General features: G+C 39.8%; 1 protein-coding gene across 1 annotated transcript in view; it reads left to right on the top strand.

The window, feature by feature from the left end:
- Positions 1-1,960: 1,960 nt before the first annotated feature.
- Positions 1,961-18,155, top strand: part of LOC126564013 (breast cancer anti-estrogen resistance protein 3 homolog) — a 32,689-nt gene continuing 16,494 nt past the window's right edge. The window contains exons 1-4 of the mRNA XM_050220913.1: positions 1,961-2,003; positions 8,844-8,972; positions 9,085-9,225; positions 12,146-12,281. Coding sequence (XP_050076870.1) covers positions 1,961-2,003; positions 8,844-8,972; positions 9,085-9,225; positions 12,146-12,281 — 449 coding nt within the window. The remainder of the gene's footprint in view (positions 2,004-8,843; positions 8,973-9,084; positions 9,226-12,145; positions 12,282-18,155) is intronic.

Genomic DNA, 18,155 nt, shown 5'->3' with positions numbered 1-18,155 from the left:
GTGAGTGGCTAATTACTAGGGAGTGATCCCAGTGTTTTCCGTGTTGTGCTTTCTAGAATCAACTAAGTTTTTTGTATGTGTCAATTTAGTACAACAAAAAAGCTAGTGTCACAACACATTACCGTTGTCCACGAGTTGTTTGATAAGACAAGAAAATGACCTCTGCTTTATCAAGCGAAAGCTGTTCTTGAAAGTGTGTAGTGTGTAGACCGCAGTGGTCGGTGTGCGTCTTTGATGAAGTTACCCAATATTGTCGCGACACTGGAAGTGAAGGTGTATCCTCAAGAGAGATTCAAAGCCCGATAAGAGTGATAAGCAATAAATGCTACTGGGCAACAGCTCACTGCTGTGGGGTTATACTCTCTGATACCATGTGATGTGATTGTGCAAAAAGAATGAAGTTTCAAGGTGAATAATGCAAAAGGTGTTCTGTTTCTAGAGGAGGTCTTCTAGGTTGTACAGAATTACTTTGAAAAAAGGGTTGTGTTTTTCTTAATTAAACAGGTATCTGACTAACATAAGCTCCAAGCTGTGAAGAGTACTTTTCCATCATTACAAATTCCTCTCATTACATAGCTTAGCGAATCGTAAACAATCGAAGATTTCTTCACACACGTAAACGATCGCAGATCTATTGAAAAACGTTCATTTCGATTGCACCGAACGCGTCTCATATATTATGCACAAGTGTTTGGGTTAGGCCTGGTGTGGAGGTCATTAAATTTGCATTAAGTACAAGTTGTGGCTGGCAGTCACAACACATTCGTGGTGTTGGAATCTCATGCTGTAGTTGGAGTTGCGGTTCGATAAATTGTTCGGTAAGTTGGCTGGTGTACGATGCTTGATGCACCATAATGAGCGCAACAGAGACACAATGGCGGATAGTGCGTGCGTGATTGTGTTACTGAGCTCTGAGTTCGATAAGAAACGTGTGTGGTTAAGATACGCCTCAAGTTGACACCTTCAAGACATCACCTTTAGTCAAAATACAAATCTCTAGTATCGAGCTAACCGTTTGGGACCGTTAATAACCTTTGCCCATAGATGGAGACAGGTGCTAACCGAACTCTAATCCGGTAACACTACCCACAGCAAACTACAAGAAGTATTCCGCATTCCAAATTCAGCAGTCTCTTACTACAAACCTCTCGCAAGGCAGATTTAAAACAAACAAACATGATTCTATCATGATTACTTAATGTGCGTGTGTGTATGGTTGGGGAGAATTGTAGGGGAGATGTGTCAAACGGATGAAGTTCATCGTTCGAAACAAGCCTTCGGTAGGTTGGCAACACTCGTACCGGCTTACGACTACACAAACAACCGTCAGAGACTTGTTCGTGACATCATTTGAAGCCATTCAGAGATTCATTAAATATTCAGAAACGCAGCTAAGCAACGTTGCACATTAGATGGCAACAAATCCCAGCCTCAATCTCATCCACCGAGAATGAAGATAAACTGAGGCATAAGATAGGGAGAAAAAGAGTGGGGAAAGAGCAGGTTAGGGTCACCGGTACCGGTTTTTTTTTTAGCTGCTGGACGAGGATCTGATGTGAGAAGACTTTATTTCTTTTATTTTTGGCAAAAGCAGCATCATCAACCTTATCGCTCTCCATCGTTCGCAACTGGAAGATGTCCCGGGAGGTGATGACTTCTTTAGCTCGGTCAGCTCCTATCATCAGAGCGGAAGCAAGGATAATCCGCTTACCGGTTTCGAGCTTGAGCATGAAACAGATGGGCGTAGCTTTTCCACCCATCAGTCCCAGCGGACATTCGTATTAGCGATGGGCTTTAAGAGTAATTTTTCTTCATCTTTTTTATTTTGCAGAAAACGTGTTCAACTACAAAAGGAATCACGCGATAAGTGGATCATCACCAAGACATGTCCTTTGATTTGATTAGATGTCCATTAATAAGGTCGCTACTGCCATGATAGAACCCGGGCCAGATAGTCAAGATGGGTAAAACCACCAGTAAACTGGATAAACGGCGCTCCCAGAGTAAGTAAGCGGCAAATACATGAGCCTACAAGTAGTAGAGCGGGCTGGCCGCACGAAACCGTTAATTAGTTTCCACCATTCTGCCTAGTGAAATTAGTTCAGTAAAACTTGCCGAACCAGTTCCTATTTTGTACGGTTTAGTTCGCGAGATCGAGAGTTTATATGAAAACTATTTAGAAGTTTTGCATCGTATGCAAAATGCAACCCAGCTCCCTTGCACCCGTTTGGGGTGGGTTTGTAATGGTTCCTCGTCTAGTTGATTTCACACCGATTTCACCCCTAGCACCACGGGCATCACGAGCAGCGCATATCGGCACCATTTATCTTAATTACCCGACTGATTGCCTTACGCCATGCTCATAATCAGTTTCGTTTCACTATTCCTATCTGGAGTGGGGGAGAAGATCGAGCGTAGAACAACAAGGGTGGATAACATTCTGCAAGAAGCACAGGGAAACGGGAAAAGAAGGTAGAGTTGTTGGACAAGAGGAGAGGAGAAAGAAAAGGAGTGAAATAATACAAAAAAAAAACTTCATGTTCGAGATGTTAAAAGTTGATTTCGTTAATCGACATGGTGTGGTACGAATTTTCAACCCTTAAGTGTTAAGTAGATTTTGTTACATGTATTGCATACATTTAGGCTCTTTTAAATTTGAGTAAAAATTTTGGGCATATTTAGAGTAGCAGAACATATTATCTGCACGACGGACTTTTGAAAATTATAGTGGATTAATGTGTAAATGTTTTTTTTAACATCAATTTAATCTGAAATTATTGTTTAATTTCTTTGAACAAACTACTAGACGAATAATCATGATTTTTTTTGGATGTCTGGATGTTTTAAAGGTTTATCACAAATTTGCAATAAAAATATCTCGAGGCGTCGAGATCAATCTTTAACTTTAAAGATGATTTGCTTAATGTATTTTGTGAATAAGGATTATCCCTTTTCAAACAAGATTAGTTATCGGTTCTGGAAGACAAGAATAATTGAAACATGGTAAAATAAACCAACCATTTTATTGCCTTCCAGCAAGCACCAAGTCGACTATTGTGATCTGTTCTACTTGGGATCCATCGCATAAAGTTCTTCAATAATGGTTGAGTCAAATATTTTGTGTTTGAGTTCCAAAAATAGTAAACAATTCTGGTTTAATGAAGGCTAATGCACATTTAGACTGTTGAAAAACTTAAGTTAACGAGAAATCTTTGAAAAACGTTCAAAATGAAATTATGTTGATTACATAACTATTTTCCCTGTATCTTGCGAATCTTTTAATCTGTCTTATAATTATGAAATAATAATAAAATCTTAATAAAAAAAGTCAGCTAAAGCTAAAGAATTCTTTCCCCATAAGGGTTCATGTTTAAGCCTCAAACAAGTTTCCTTATTACCGTCGTTCATTAGAAAACATGTTGTTAAAAAGGATAAGCTATTGCTTTTATACAGTTTCTTACGAATTATCGTTCGTTTTGTGACAGGTATGAATTTAAATCACACATCAGATTTAATTAAAAACAGCGTCCTCCACCGTTGTCGAATCGTATAATAAAGAATGCAGAATGTTGCATATCGATGCATAACCGTATCATGCAGGTGCATTCTTTTATCCCCCGGTTTTCATTGCATCCCTTTTTTGCACAACACATATTTTGCACTATAAAACTTTGCAACAATAGTGCACGAAAAACAACCGGCTATGCAGAATCGTGGCCACCCTCCGCGGTCAAAGAATGTATGGGGCTGTGTGCGGATCATATGCAAGCCGGGAATGTGCATATCGCGATCATTGACAGCGAGCCAGGCCCATTTCTCGCATGACGCCTGGTTGGTGACCCACGCTGGGGACCAGTACCGACAAGCATTACGGGTGCACTAACCACACTGCTGCCCACTGCGGTGCTGTTGAGCAGTTTCAATCAGAGCAGCGTTGGGAAGAAAATGCAAAACAAAAAACTGGAATTGAATAATTTAAATTAATCGATGGAACGGTGCGAGCTACGGTACGGAGTGTGGTTGGTTGTGTGCCACCGTTTTGGAAGTGGGCAGAAGATTGCGTTTTATTATCGAAAGGGAAAGCACGCATCATGTTGTATGTTTTGCAATGCGCATCACAGCAAAACTGCACCGTTAAAGGGGAGGGAAGCATGTTTGGGTTTATGGTGTTCCGAGTAGAACGAAGCATTGTCACTCTACAGCAACGATGAATAAGTAATTGAACGGTTGAGTGGGGTCTCCTTTTCTACGAGACTGTGAATACGCATGGCGAGAAAGCGTGCGCTCCACGATCTGGGTAGGAGGGGAATTAGTTTAAAGTCGTTTTTAATTATTTCTACAAGTGTCATATTAATGAAATACATTATGTAAAGTTGGTGGAATTATTGCAGAAGAGTTACAAAATTGGATATCGTTTGAAGACTCATCCTCCTTCTTGACTAAACGACACGCTCGATCACGCTGGTCATCGAAATGGCTTATTGCTACCACGTAGTTGAATAGTCAGGCCTTACTATGAGGGAACGGTCCGGGTGGGATATAAACCCTTGTTCTGCCATGTGAAAACCAGCGCTGCTGTCGCATCACTCCGCTCTGGCCGCGCCCTGCCTACAGGCCGTTCTACCGGAATAAAAAGAAAGTCGTCAGTGGCTTCTGTAAATGTAATTCGCCAATTATTCGTAACCATTTCTTATAATTTTCTATGTTTTTTTTTCGATTGGAACGTTCAAGTCATTATCATAAATTGTTTTTGTAAGCCCAGCAAATATTACATCGATAGGTTATTTAAATATTTTTTTGTGATTGTAACAAACAGATGGGCAAGCTTATGAAAAATAAGAATACTTTTAACGACATTTATAGGAAGGATCTATTGTACCAGCGCTATTTTATGTTATCAACTATTTCTAGACAAGTATAACCATATAAAAATTTGAAAAAAAGGATCAACAAGTACTTAACTGTCTAGAGCATTTGAGTTTTTATTCAAAAAGGATTAATTCATGTGTCAAAATTTATAACTTCGAAAAAGCTTTAAGTATTTGGAGACATAAAAATACGTATTTTATTACTCTGAGCTGATCCATGCTTATAGTGTAAATTGCAAAGAGGAGAAAGTAAATGCTATGAAGAATATGTTTGCATTTTTAGGTTAATAAAGCCTAATGCGTTTAGGACACATTTTCATCAGAATGGCAGATCATAATAAGAGATTTGAAAGTGAGTTCTTATTCTATTGTGCCTGCAGGTATTTCCCAGAGTTATTAGTTAATATTTTAAATCTATGAATAATCCGTCTAGCAACCGATTATGAACATTTCTTCGTGTTATGAACCAAGTCCACGAATAACAATATTGAAATTGCTTCTTTGCGATTATCACCTCCTCTACGTTATCGCCATCAGGCACCTTCTATCGTATCAAATCAAGGTCTATCGATTGGTGAGCCCACCCGATTAACACTTCAGTCTGCTTACATGCGTCCAGTTAGCTTCGTTTGTGATAACGTAAAAAAAAAAAACACAGATGTTCCGAGCTGGTTTTCTTTAAGTGGTCAGTAAAAAAACGTGCTTCGTATGTGATGCCATCCGACATCAATTTGCACCGCAAACGTATTACTGGTGAGCTCCCGCAGTGAGTAAACATGAAATGGTGAAATACTCCCATAGCGATATTCCTACTAAAATCATTCATTTTGATAATATTGACACAGTGGGATTTACCTCGAAGCTTACTCAGCGTGCAGCTCGCAACCAACTGCAACGACCGCAACCTGTCGGGAGAGTTGAATGGTTTAAGTGCGGCCTTTTTTTCACGCTCCACACATGCTTCTTCCATTCATTCCATTCCATTCATCGTTTTGCCCACTCGATGCTTACCGGTGATCAAGCTAAAGCCGGTTTTTTTTTCGGTAAGACTTTTACAATCTTTACAGTGTTGTTGCGACCGATGCCTGCTGTTGTTCGCAGCATCGTTTTGTGCATTTCCTTTGGAGCTTCGCTTGTGCGGCTTATTACGACCGGTACAGGTGAAGGAGCTTCGAACGGTTCGAATGGTTCGTTTCGGATACCATATCGGGTGACGCGGCATATCATAATTTGACTTCTAATTTTGTCTCTTCACCCTGCATGCATTGGTTTTCAGCATGAATGGTACAGCATCGCTTATGACCGGATACCGAACATGCTCGCCGGTGTATATTGGGTCTGCTGAAAGAGATAATTATTCGCAAGGTTTATTTTGCAGCGGAAATGGTTAACGATTGTCCAGCTACAACTTTGAGACCACAAGGTGAGGAGGGTTTTTTTTTATTTGAAATTATTGAATTTGTGTAAAAAAAGTGTGATGTTTGCATCAGCAGTATATTAGTTACAAATAAAATGCAGTGGAGGTTTTCGTATTGTACTGAAGGGAGTTATTTTTGTCGTATATGTTTAGTTCCTTACATAAATTAATATCAATATTAATATCACAGCAAAAACGACTTTTATTGGTGAGGAAACGAACACAAATATTTTTACAGCTGATAGTTTTTTAAAACCTTCCAAAGATCAATTTTGTTAAGCTCTACTCAAATTCAAATCTGAGCTTTCACAAAAACTCCATACAATTCAGCATCCCTAAAAGTATGCAAAACAATTTATTCTTTATTAAAACAACATTCCAACTAAGCGATACAAGTGGTAAATTGAATATCCATCAGGGAACAGTTTTAAAATTATATTTTTTTATATAAAATTTCGGGCGCTATGAGCCGTAGCGAGGACTGACTATCCAACTACCTGGTATCGGCAGATAGTACACCATTCGATGGCCGGCGTGATCTTAGGGTCACGCCGCTTAGAATATAAAATTAACTTTAAAAACAGATTCAGGCACTTCCGTGTAAGGAAAAGTCTATAGAATAGAAGCTGAGTTGTACAGAAAACTGATGGTTGATCATCAGTGAAAAGAATATCACGTCCCGTCTGCTTTTCTACAGAACTGGCTGTGACCTGTAAGATGTGTAGCACAAAGATCCTTCCAAAAGTTGCAACATTCATTAAAAAAATACCACAAAGAGCATTAAGTGATGTTGTCGGCTACTTAGGGGACGTATGTAGATCCCACCGGGTCCCACCGGGGCTGGACCATCGGGGCCGTGTAGGCGACAGCGGCGCCAGTCTTCAAACGGCAGGATCGGGGTTCAAATCCCATCCGGACCGTCCCCCCGTAGTGAGGACTGACTAACCAACTACGTGGTATCGGCAGTCTAGTAAGCCATTTCGATGGCCGGTATGACCTTAGAGGTCGTTAAGCCAAGAAGAAGAAGTTGTAGATCCCAAACGTGCTCAATTTCAAACATCACGGATAAATTGATAAAATACAGATGACGTTTTAACTGTAAAAAGTTCAACAAATAAATTTTTGTCACCTTTGCTAAGGTTCCGACCAACTGTCCTGAGGCAGGTATTTTTAGGAAATTTCAAATTTTGAGCTTAAAAAACATCTTATCGTTTGATAAGGAATTAAATTAATTATTTAGAATCCGAATATGGAAATGAACGTTTAAAATATTTCCAAATCGGATGGAAAGCTTCAAGCTAATGATATGTAAATTTCCATTTTAAAAGAACCTGCCCACTTTAGCGCTCGATGATAATGCTTCGATTACATACCGCGTTTATCGCCAGTCACCGGTTCACCGGTTCTTGTTTAGTTATTGAGCATAAAACTATCGATTGATTGATAACGTCAATTCCCACACTCGCACCGAGCACCGGTGTCCGCATCGCACACTTGGGTGCTGCCTGTTTTATTCCTTTCTTTATCCATTTTGTTTGAACGCGCTGTAAGCGAGACCTGAGCGAGGTGCTCGCGAATTTATGCATAAGCAACACAAATTAAAAGGCAAACCATGCCGACCGGACGATGTTTTGCAAACGCAAGACAAAATATGCATCCCCACAAACATCAGCAACATGAACCAAAACACCACTACCCGCAACCAAGAGATCGCCGTCGCAGCTGGTAAGATTGTCGTTGCTAGTATGGGTATCCGTCTGTCCGCGTGCGGTACGAATGTGTAGCGAATAATGACACTCGGTCGCAGTCAGCTGAGCGATGCGTGTGCGGTTTCTTTCGATTCGCAGTCCGGTCTGCTGTCTGCTGAGCGCTGTCAGTTGAAAGTCGACAGTCGAGTGCGTCGGGACATCGGGCAGTTAGTGCGTGGCGGTGGATTACTAGTCGTGTTTGGAGTTGCCTGTGGATTAAGTCAATTTAAATTGTTCTCATGCAATAATGGTGCAAACAGAATCATGTGCTGACTTGCGATGTATGGTACGCGAGAAACGGTGGTCCTAGACGTATTGTGACAGCAGACAGTATTTGGATGATTTATGTGATCCGATGCGATGGTGATAAGCGTTTGAATTGTTCGTTTTATCGTTTCATGGATGCAAAAGCCCCCATAGTTGGTTGAGCTACAGAGTGTGATTTATAAGAAAAAATAATGTTTTATTATAAAAAATTAAATATTTTTGGTGAGTTTTACTAGAGAGTTGGACGAAGCATTAAGTGAAGACCCCAAAAAGTTAATCAAAAAAAGGTGAAAATTGCTTCACACTATTAACGCGCTTTCGGTTGCGCACAATTGCTCGATTGTTTCGACGATCACCCCTGTGCGTTTTTTGTGCTTGTATACGCGAGTGTTTGTGGGTTACATTTCCCTTCGCGAGTGTGTGTTTTCTTTTTGGGGAAGTATAATATCCCCAAAAGCGCTCTCAACATAGCCAAAATTCCATCGAGTCGTCTACAGAAAATGTCACTGTTCCGTTCTCAAAGTGTACTTTCCGCTTTCGAAGGCATTTCCTGGAGTTACAAATTCGGCACGGCCAGCCGGCGGAAGAAGCATGCCGCCCTCGTTATTACCTCGCTGCCCCACATGGAGCTGGGCGAATGGTTACAGCGGCTCGACCTGGCTGAATACGGTGGTAAGTGTTGGATGACTGTTCTGCTCAGCCTGATTGTGCCGGCTACGGGTTAGCTTTTAGCTTGTTGGATATGTTGTCTGATTTTTGTGTGTGTGTATGTGTATGCTTGCAGATAAATTCAAATCGTTTAATGGTGTGGAGGAGCTACTGTTTCTGGGTGAAGCGGACATTAAGAAGCTTGGCATCCGGAACAACGCACACCGGGCCCGGATCGTCAGTAGTTTGGTGGCATTGCGGGAGAAACTCGTCCAAGGTAGGTTTTTTATTTTTCCTTGGGCCCGTTCATGGGTCCTCTGCTTCATCAGTTTGTCATTCGGAAAGATCTTGATAAAGGTTAGTTGTGTATTGCGAAAACAAGAACAGATACAAGCCATCTTATGAAATGAAAAGCCTTCCCGCGATAAACTAAGATAATTTAACGATGCTACGTGCGTTGCGTACTTATGCGGCCTAATAACGAACCCGACTGGGGGCCCATTTCACTAGAAATTGGAGCTCGGAGTTTGAGAGTTCTCAAAAGCAGATTCAACCGATAATCTTTCGACCGGTATCTTGTCACGCAAAATGTTTGTTACAGATTTTGTGTCTTATTTTTTGCTGTTTGGAGTTCAAAGCCCCCCAAAGCCCTCCAAGAAATGAGGGTAATAATTTTTGTTCGCGAAATCTTTTTTTTTATTTACCCCCACCACGAAATCGCTAGTGATGCTCAATTGAAGAAAGCGAATTCTTTGCTCTTAATCAAGGTTGAGTGTTGTTTTTTTTTGTTTTGCTGGTCCATCGGGCAATTAACCTGTATAAAGTTCGCCTGGGATGCATCTCACTCGAGAAGGCAGTGGAAGAAATAAAGCAGAGCGAAGAGAGCAGCTGTACAGCATCAAACCCTAACACACGGCAAGATAAGACGTGTGCTGCGATAATTTATCACCCTGACGGATGTCTTGTACTCCCGGGGCTTTGCCGGCTTTTCACCGGGGCATAAATAACGTGTGTGTTTCGCGATAACGAGGTGCAAAAAAGTGGTCCACTGTGGAGTCCAGCCAATCAAGACGGATGCTGTCCATCCGGGGACAACCGTTGGTGGTGTGTGCATGTGATAGAGTTCGGAACAGGCGGAATAATGTTGCACATCTTTTTTGCATATTTCGGTTTTACGGGAGGGATACTATATTTGAGATTGCTATTCTCATTCGCTGTGACTGCAGGTAGAATATTGAAAGCTCACTTTTAATATAAATTAAGCATGACATACACACAGCAGGAACGGGGTTCAAATCCCATCTGGGCTGTTCCCGTGTAGTGAGGACTGACTATCCAACTTCGTGCTTATCAATAAGACTAGTGAGCCATTCGATGGTCGGCGTATCTAGTAGGGCCGTTAAACCCAGAAGGAGAAGCATGATATAAACCTACAACTACATATACTAATATACCTCTAAGATCCTCAGCTTGCAGCAAGATCCGCTGTTTTAATAATGTGGCTGACATTTTTGAGTTTTTTATGTCTTCCTCCTCTTTCTGTGGTCGTCTTACGCCTTCTCGTTTTTCATGTAATCGTTATATTAGGTTTTTTTGTATCTTTCTGTTTTACTATTTTCATTCCCCTTTGTTTTGTTTGTCTTTCCTGTAGTTCAACTGATGTGGCCTGGACTTGTTCTTGTGTTTGTTTTGTTTAGGGAATAGCTAGGTTAGGATTAATTTATAGTACATTATTGTACAGCTTATAAGCCGAACAACATTTATTTTTTTATTTCGATAAGAATGGCTTGGCCGTATTGTTTAACAATATGCAATTAATAAGCAGCATATAAAAAAAAGTCTTTTCAAACGTCTTTATCTCTTTTCCAAGTGTTCAGCTTTTGCGGAATCCAATTGCATTTGCGATTATTTTGATATTTTGAAGACTAGTGTTTCAGTCAGTTTTGTGAAATTTGCTATGTTTTAAAATTTTCCAACGTTTTCATGTTCTGAAAGATGTTTTTCCAATTGTTACATTTTTTTTGAAATTTATTTTTATTTTAATTTTTATTTTTTTATATCTATTTTTATTGGATTCAAACGAACTTTCTATCTATTTTTATTTGTTTTTCGAACAACTTTTAGTAGAGTAAGTCTGTGATAAAAATAGATATGCTAAAAGGTAATTTAAAAAACCTTACATAGTTAAAGTATGAAGTGTAGATATGCAATATGAAACAAAAGGACTCTTAAAAATGTAGCAAAAAACCTATTTTGACTGTGAAATCCGCATAAGAAACAAAAACAACAACGAAAAAGAAAGAAACAAAATATTCTAAAATGATACGAAAAATAGCTATAATCAGATAAAAATATCATAGCTGCTTTTGGAGCTTTCTTATAATTTGATATTTAGTACAACTAACGGCAAAATTGTATTTCGTTGATTTGAAGACCTTTTGTATAGTTGAAATATGTTTAGCATGAATCTGCATCTTATATTTCACTCGTGTTGAATGGTAATAATTTTGCTAATTTTGCTAATAATAAAAAATTCTTTACTTTTTTGCTTTTTGATTAGAATTCAGGTTAATCTATCGAACCAAATTTTTGAATAGTTAAGTTTAAACTTGAGCAACAACATAAAAGCAACCTTCATCAACGTACTCTATCGAACACCTCACTCGGCGCACGTGTCATCAAGCTGAGAATTTTGCCACAGCTGTAACAACTGTTTATCGACTGCTTCCATATTCGCTTACCAGACCCCCAATGACACGCCACGATCGACCTGGGTGCTTCTTTCAATCCGTCCCAGTGTTATCCATACATCGGTACAGCTCTCCCATCTAGTAAAGGCTTCGTATTCAAAAGAATTTACTTTCCCTTAAAACCATCGCGCCTGGCCCCCTGTGCCAGCTTCCTGCGTTAGCGATTAAAATGCGCAAAAGTTTACGCCGTCAGCAGCAGTGTGTTTTGAGGGCGTTCTGTTGCGTTCCTGCGTCACGTATGTTTGCTCTGCCTTCACCGTTTCCTTTCCTACTTCCCATTGCCACTAGTGTGTTTGAGTGTGAGGAGTTTTTGTGCGTTCGGTGCACTTTTTACTTTGTATCTTAATATTGCTCTTCCTTATAGCTCGGACCCCGTACACGGACAGGTTTGTTAGACAAAAATGGTGCTGATTGTTGTTATTTTTTGTTTTGAATTCACCCATCCAGAATCGCACGGAAAGACAGGGCAGAGGAATGGTGCGGACGAACATCGGAACAGAGCACAGATGCGGCACAGTGTGGCCGTGGATGGTTCGAGAAGTGCAAAGACGTACAGTAACGCGACGGAAAATGATAATAGCATGTGAGTAGATCATGGAAAAGAAAGTTTAAATAATTTAGTGCAAAATTGCAAAACTAATTTATTGAAAATGATTATGAAACACTTTTTGCCTGAGCTGGCAAGTTTATTTTTAACCGCTACTGTGTTAATTTTGTCAAGGTGCTATAATTTTAGCAAGTGCTATAATAGAGGGCCATCGTATTCCGCTAGATGACACTAGTGTGCTATGTTTGAATTTCAAATAGCAAAATCGGTGGAGTAGTGGTACAGTGATTGTTTTGTAACCATTTCATGACTTTTTGATGGATTTTAAGTACTTTGAAATGAAATAATGTATAATAAGGATTTTCTTAAATATATGCAATTATTTTTACATTTTGAGTTTATGAAAACGGATTGACTTTGAAATTTCTGTTTCTGAAGGGACAATAAACGCATGCGCTCTGTATGTTTGGTCAGGAGACAGGAACAGGAGACCGAGTTTGTTCGGTATCAATCTCTTGCATACCGGTCCTAGATCAACATGTCGCAAGCACGTTTGAGATTCACGCGACTTGAAAGAGATTTTTTTATTATAATCTGTTATAATAAAATGGTGGATGAGTTTCATCACTTCTGGCAATTAAGACTAAACAATGGAAACGGCAATCAACCTTATTACGTCTCCTTCATGCATAATTCCTTTACATTCATTACCCTCTACGTGCTATTAACCTCTCCACTGGTTATCATTAACAATCGTAATAGCAAACGCAAGCACTACACACGCAGGCAGATTTTCTCGCCTTTTTTTCTCGTGGGTCCCTCTACTTGACGACGTTGAATAAATATCTTCACCGCATTGCAAAGGACACCCGAGTTCACCAAGAAACGAACGAAGGGAAAATTCTCCGTACAAAAATCCACCAAACTCACCCTTATTATACCGCAAGGGTGATGGCAGGGAATAAAAGGGAACGCATAAATCATGATTCTAACTCCCGGTATGACGTTGCCTACGACGGTGCTGATGATGTCCCGTAAAAAGGGGAATCCATTTGCCGTCCCGTACACACCTTTGCTGCCTTTGTTTGGGTCTGTAGCCTCTCTTCTGCATGTGCGCCCTCAGCCAGCCAGATCCTTGCTGTTATGGTGGAAGGAAACGATCCTTTTTGGGTTTGCATTTTCTCCCATTTTATTAAGAGCTGTCTCATACAGAAAAAAGGTATGAATGCTGCATTCTCTCACTACGCACACGAAACCGGACGTGTTTTTTGAGAGATGAATGAATCCGCTTTGCAAATGCTGTAGTAGAACGGTTGAGCGTTTTTTTTTTGTTGCTTCTGCTCCTTTCGTGTTGTACCGGCTTCGTTAAAGGACGCACACTCAGAAGAACGTTGTTGTAGTGTTGGTAGTAGTAGTACTACTACTACGGTTGCTACTGCTATTGTTGTTGATGGTCGAGAACGCCACATGCTCGCCGAGTAAAGGGCTCTTATCAATCGCTACGCAACACTGCAATCACGCTCAGGCAACACACAGCCACTCTTCGCACCTTGCGCGGCCGATTCCCTTGGTAACGGGCTCAGGACACTCACACCGGGCCTTATTGTTTTCCCCTAGCAGTGTGAGATTTTGCATTTGTTTCGGGGTGTTGGGGTTCTTGCTGAAATAGCGTAATAGACTTTCAACAGTAATCTGTTTGGTTTTAGTTATTTAAAAACTTTTGAAAAAATTACATGAATCGAATGGTAAATAAACTTGTAAAGTATTTTGCCATTAACACACACAAAAGTTGTTAAAACAAAAGGCCGTTTAAAAAAGATACACAAAACGAAAGATAAAAAACGGAAAGACAAAGAGTAAAATCAAACACAACTTTTTGAAACAAGTGTGTTGAAAATAAATAAAACAAGAATGAAAAACATTAAAAAAATGCGAAAAAAATAGATTTTTACATAAATTTTAGAAAATGTGAGTTATTGAAAAGTTTAATTAATTTATTAAAACAATTATGCAATTTTCGCGACAAATCGTATTTATAAAACACTTCTAGTGTAACGGAAAAGTGAACAAATAGAATAAAAAATCAACCAAACAAAATAAAACAAAGACATTATTAAACAAATATATAAATATGATACAAATATATAAATAAACAAAGACAAGTATTCTACAGTACTTTACTGAACCACGAAAGCAATCAAAGCTAAATTGTATTCATTGATAATAGAAATAAGCCTTTATAGACTTGAAGACTTAAAGTAAAGACAAGTGCTATGAACAATTAACTTACAAAACAATAGTTCAAAGGGAACATCATAAATGATATTAAAAATGTTTAAATAATTATTAATTAATTTAATTAATTATTATTAATTCATTATTATTAATGATATTAGTTTTTAGAAGTTCATAAAGTTTTCATATCTTTTTGAAATTATATTCCATATTTAGTGAAATATGATACAAATTTTATTATTTTAAATTTACATCCATTTTATCGAGCTTAGTATAGCATCTATTGAAGCTACTTTTTTAATCAAACCCTGCCGAGTCCTCGTACAGAAGACAGGTTTAAAGTAACTGTTTGCACACATCCTTGCTATCCCGATGCCTTGCGCGCGCTCTCTCTCTCTCTCACACTATAATTCACTCTCACAGATTCAGGACTCACTGAAGACGCTCACGCTCTCACATTTTCCATCCGCCTTGTTGGAAAAACTTGCTGCAGCACCTTTAGTCCAGTACCGTATTTTCGAGCGTGCGGATGATCGACCCGCATTTCGGGGCGTTGTGTTTTATTTGTCCGCTTTTCTCCATCTTTCCGCCTCCGCTCTGCACCATCGAAACCGTCATAACGCTGGCTGGTCCAAACGGGAGTTTTCCTTTAGCACCAAAACTAGGTACCAAACAGTTTTCGGTTTGTGGTTGAGTTCTGTTTTTGCCCTCCCATTGGTTTATCTATGCCTGTGTCATGTGACGCCTAGTAGTTGGGTAGAGAAGGTGCATTGTTCGGCACGTTTGTGTTGAAGCGTTGGTGTGTGCGTGTGTGTGTGTGTGGTTAGGGAACAAATAAGGGAAGGAATGTGATTGTGGTTTACGCAAGTAACACACCTTCAATGAAGGTTTCATAGCAAAAAGGTGAATCCCACATTGGAAAAAGTGTGATAAAAGAGCAAATTTCTTGGGGAACTAACATCGTTCATATTATTTTATGGTCGTAATCTCGGTGAAAAGGGTGTGTTAAAGTGCTGCCACATTGGTGATTGTGTATCGAAGCAGAAAAGTGATTTGAAAGTTCCAGCCAGCATCCAACTCATCCAGTTTTGTGTGACATCTTCCTTGCCCCTGGGAGGGCTAAACTAGTTTCCAAATAATTTTCTTACAAAGCAGAAGCAGAAAAGTTTGCGTGTGAGTCGGAAAAGAATAATAAACTTCGGGAAAAAGCGATGAAATACGGCGGCAGCTAGTGCAAGTGCTCGAGCTGAAAAGGATACACCCTTCCCGGAGACAACAACATGCTCGGCCGCTGCTGAGTGCCAGGAAAATCGAGCCTCCATGTGAGTGTGTGCGTGTGTGTTTACGTGAGACAGAGAGTGCCTTCAAGAGCAAAAAAAAAAAAGATTCTCTCCTAAGCTAAGCTTAAACTGATAAGCCTGGCCTTATGAGCTCTTTATGACGGTAGAAGTAGTCTTATTGTACGTATTATTAACTCTACAATGGAAAAACATTTTTCGGAAAATAGAACAAAAAAGGAATTGTTTGAAAGCAGCACAAGGGCTGCAGAAAATGCACTTGCTAGAACTCACGAGTGAGTGAGAGAAAAATAGGACACTCACTTTTTTTTGGCAAATTTTGGTGATTTTCCAACAGCCAAATGAGAGAAAAAAGATGATAATAAAGAAGCGAAAGCGAGAAAGAATGAAACCCAACACCCTCGCACCATGAAGAACGCGTGAGCGTCTCCCTGAACTTCACCGCCCGAGACCCGATTTTAGGTTTTCCATTCAAAAACTTCACCTTTGCCAGTGGCCCGGGGGAAGGTTTTTCCATCCCGTGGTAAGTTGGTTAAGGGTGCATGGAAGACAGATGGCAACAGGGCTTGGCTTTTAATATTTGCGTGGGTTTGTTTATTTTTATTCACGTTCCTCTCAGTTTTTCTCTCTTTCCTTCTCTGCTCTCTTTCATTCCTTTCCGTGGAGCTACTGTCTCGGTACGCCATTTGTTTCGTGCAATTCGAGCAGCGAACGCTCGGAGACATTGGAATTGTCCTTTTCGGACCATAGGAAAACATTGATTGTCCGTTATCCGTATTTGTAGCCGATTGACTGTTAATGTGTGGGATGGGCTAACCTGCATCACGAGTATCAGTCGACTGACCGGTTTGGTTTCAGGTTTTGTCGTAAAAGAAAACGGCATACCCAAATTGACTGTCTGTGAACGATGGTCAGTGCAAAGGATAATTACTGTTTGGGTTGTTCGGTTCGTTAAGCTGCTAATGAGGTTTGTAAAACGTGAGAGTTGACGATGCAAGCTCGCTGAAATAGGATTGAAAAGAAGTAATGGGAATATTGCAATGCTGTAGAATAAATCGCTAGTTATGCGATGGAGCGGTGCGATTCTGTTCAATTCTTTTATTGGAAATTGATTTAAGGACTCTGTGGGTTTATTAGATCCACAGTCATTGATCATCATACTGGACACTGCATTAGACAGTAAAACTTATTTGACTGAAGGGACGGGAAGTTCTAGTAGTAGAGACGGTAGTGGGGTCAGTTCTTCAGACACGTTTACGATGAGTATCGAATCCCGTCCGGATCATACCCAGGACTTGATTGTCTAGTTACGGGTATATTATGTTAGGGGAGTCAATAATTGCAGGCCAAGACCTCTGGAGATTGTTAAGCCCTCTGAAAAATAAGAGTTTAAGAGGTAGACTACAGTGGCCAGTCTTCAAACAGCAGTACCGGGGTTCAAAGTCCATCCAGACCGTCCCCACATAGTGAGGACTGACTATCCAACTACGTGGTGTCAGCAAGCCTAGAAAATCATTCGATAGCCGGCGTGACTTAGAAGGTCGTTAAGCCAAGAAGAAGAATTTTACTTGGCCGAATATTCAGGCAGGAATGGGGTGGTGGCACAGTTTCAAATACGAAGTCATTAGACAGTTATCAGTCAGTTACGATTACGCAGAAACCAAATTTAAAAATTTTCTTAACTGTTTTCTGATTCTTACTGGACTGATTGTCCAGCTTCAAGTAAGTAAAATCAATGAAAGTCAGCAAAAAATAAGAATCTTGTGAGACAAGAAGTAGGATGTGTTTTTATGTTTTGAAGAACCTAATAAGTTGGGCAATAGTAGGATAACTTTGGAAATCAATCAGTAATCAATATTTAACAAAATATTGGATTAAAATTGAAGTTTATCCTATTTAATCCCAGTATCATGGATTGAGCAATGATACATTTATTTCGATCATTCAGATTAAATCGGCTATATAGCATTTTTGGTGATTAAAAAAGAATGGTCGATCTGTATTGCGAAATTCTTCTTCATCAAAGAACCAGCCAGGTCGTGCTAGCCACTTGTGAAAGCTACACCTTGATTAACATACATCTTCAATATATCCAGGAGATAAACCAAAATTCCAAACATTTGAAACAATGCACGAATTGAGATAATAATCGTCTAAGGAATTTACAACTAATTTTTGTTGGCTCGAGCCGTCCGGCACGCTTAGGCGCGGTCAGGCTTCAGATGCGACAATGGCGCCGTTCTTCAAATGGCAGGATCGGGGATTTAATCTCATGTAAACCATTCCTCCGAAGTAACGACTAACTATCCAACTTCAGTTCCAGTAAGTCTCATAATAATAGTATCGTTGGTCTAATAATAATCGGTCGTTGAACAAA

Source organism: Anopheles maculipalpis, chromosome 3RL (genome assembly GCF_943734695.1).
Source record: "Anopheles maculipalpis chromosome 3RL, idAnoMacuDA_375_x, whole genome shotgun sequence".
In the NCBI taxonomy this organism is placed as follows: Eukaryota; Metazoa; Arthropoda; class Insecta; order Diptera; family Culicidae; genus Anopheles; species Anopheles maculipalpis.
This window is presented reverse-complemented; position numbering and strand designations above follow the sequence as displayed.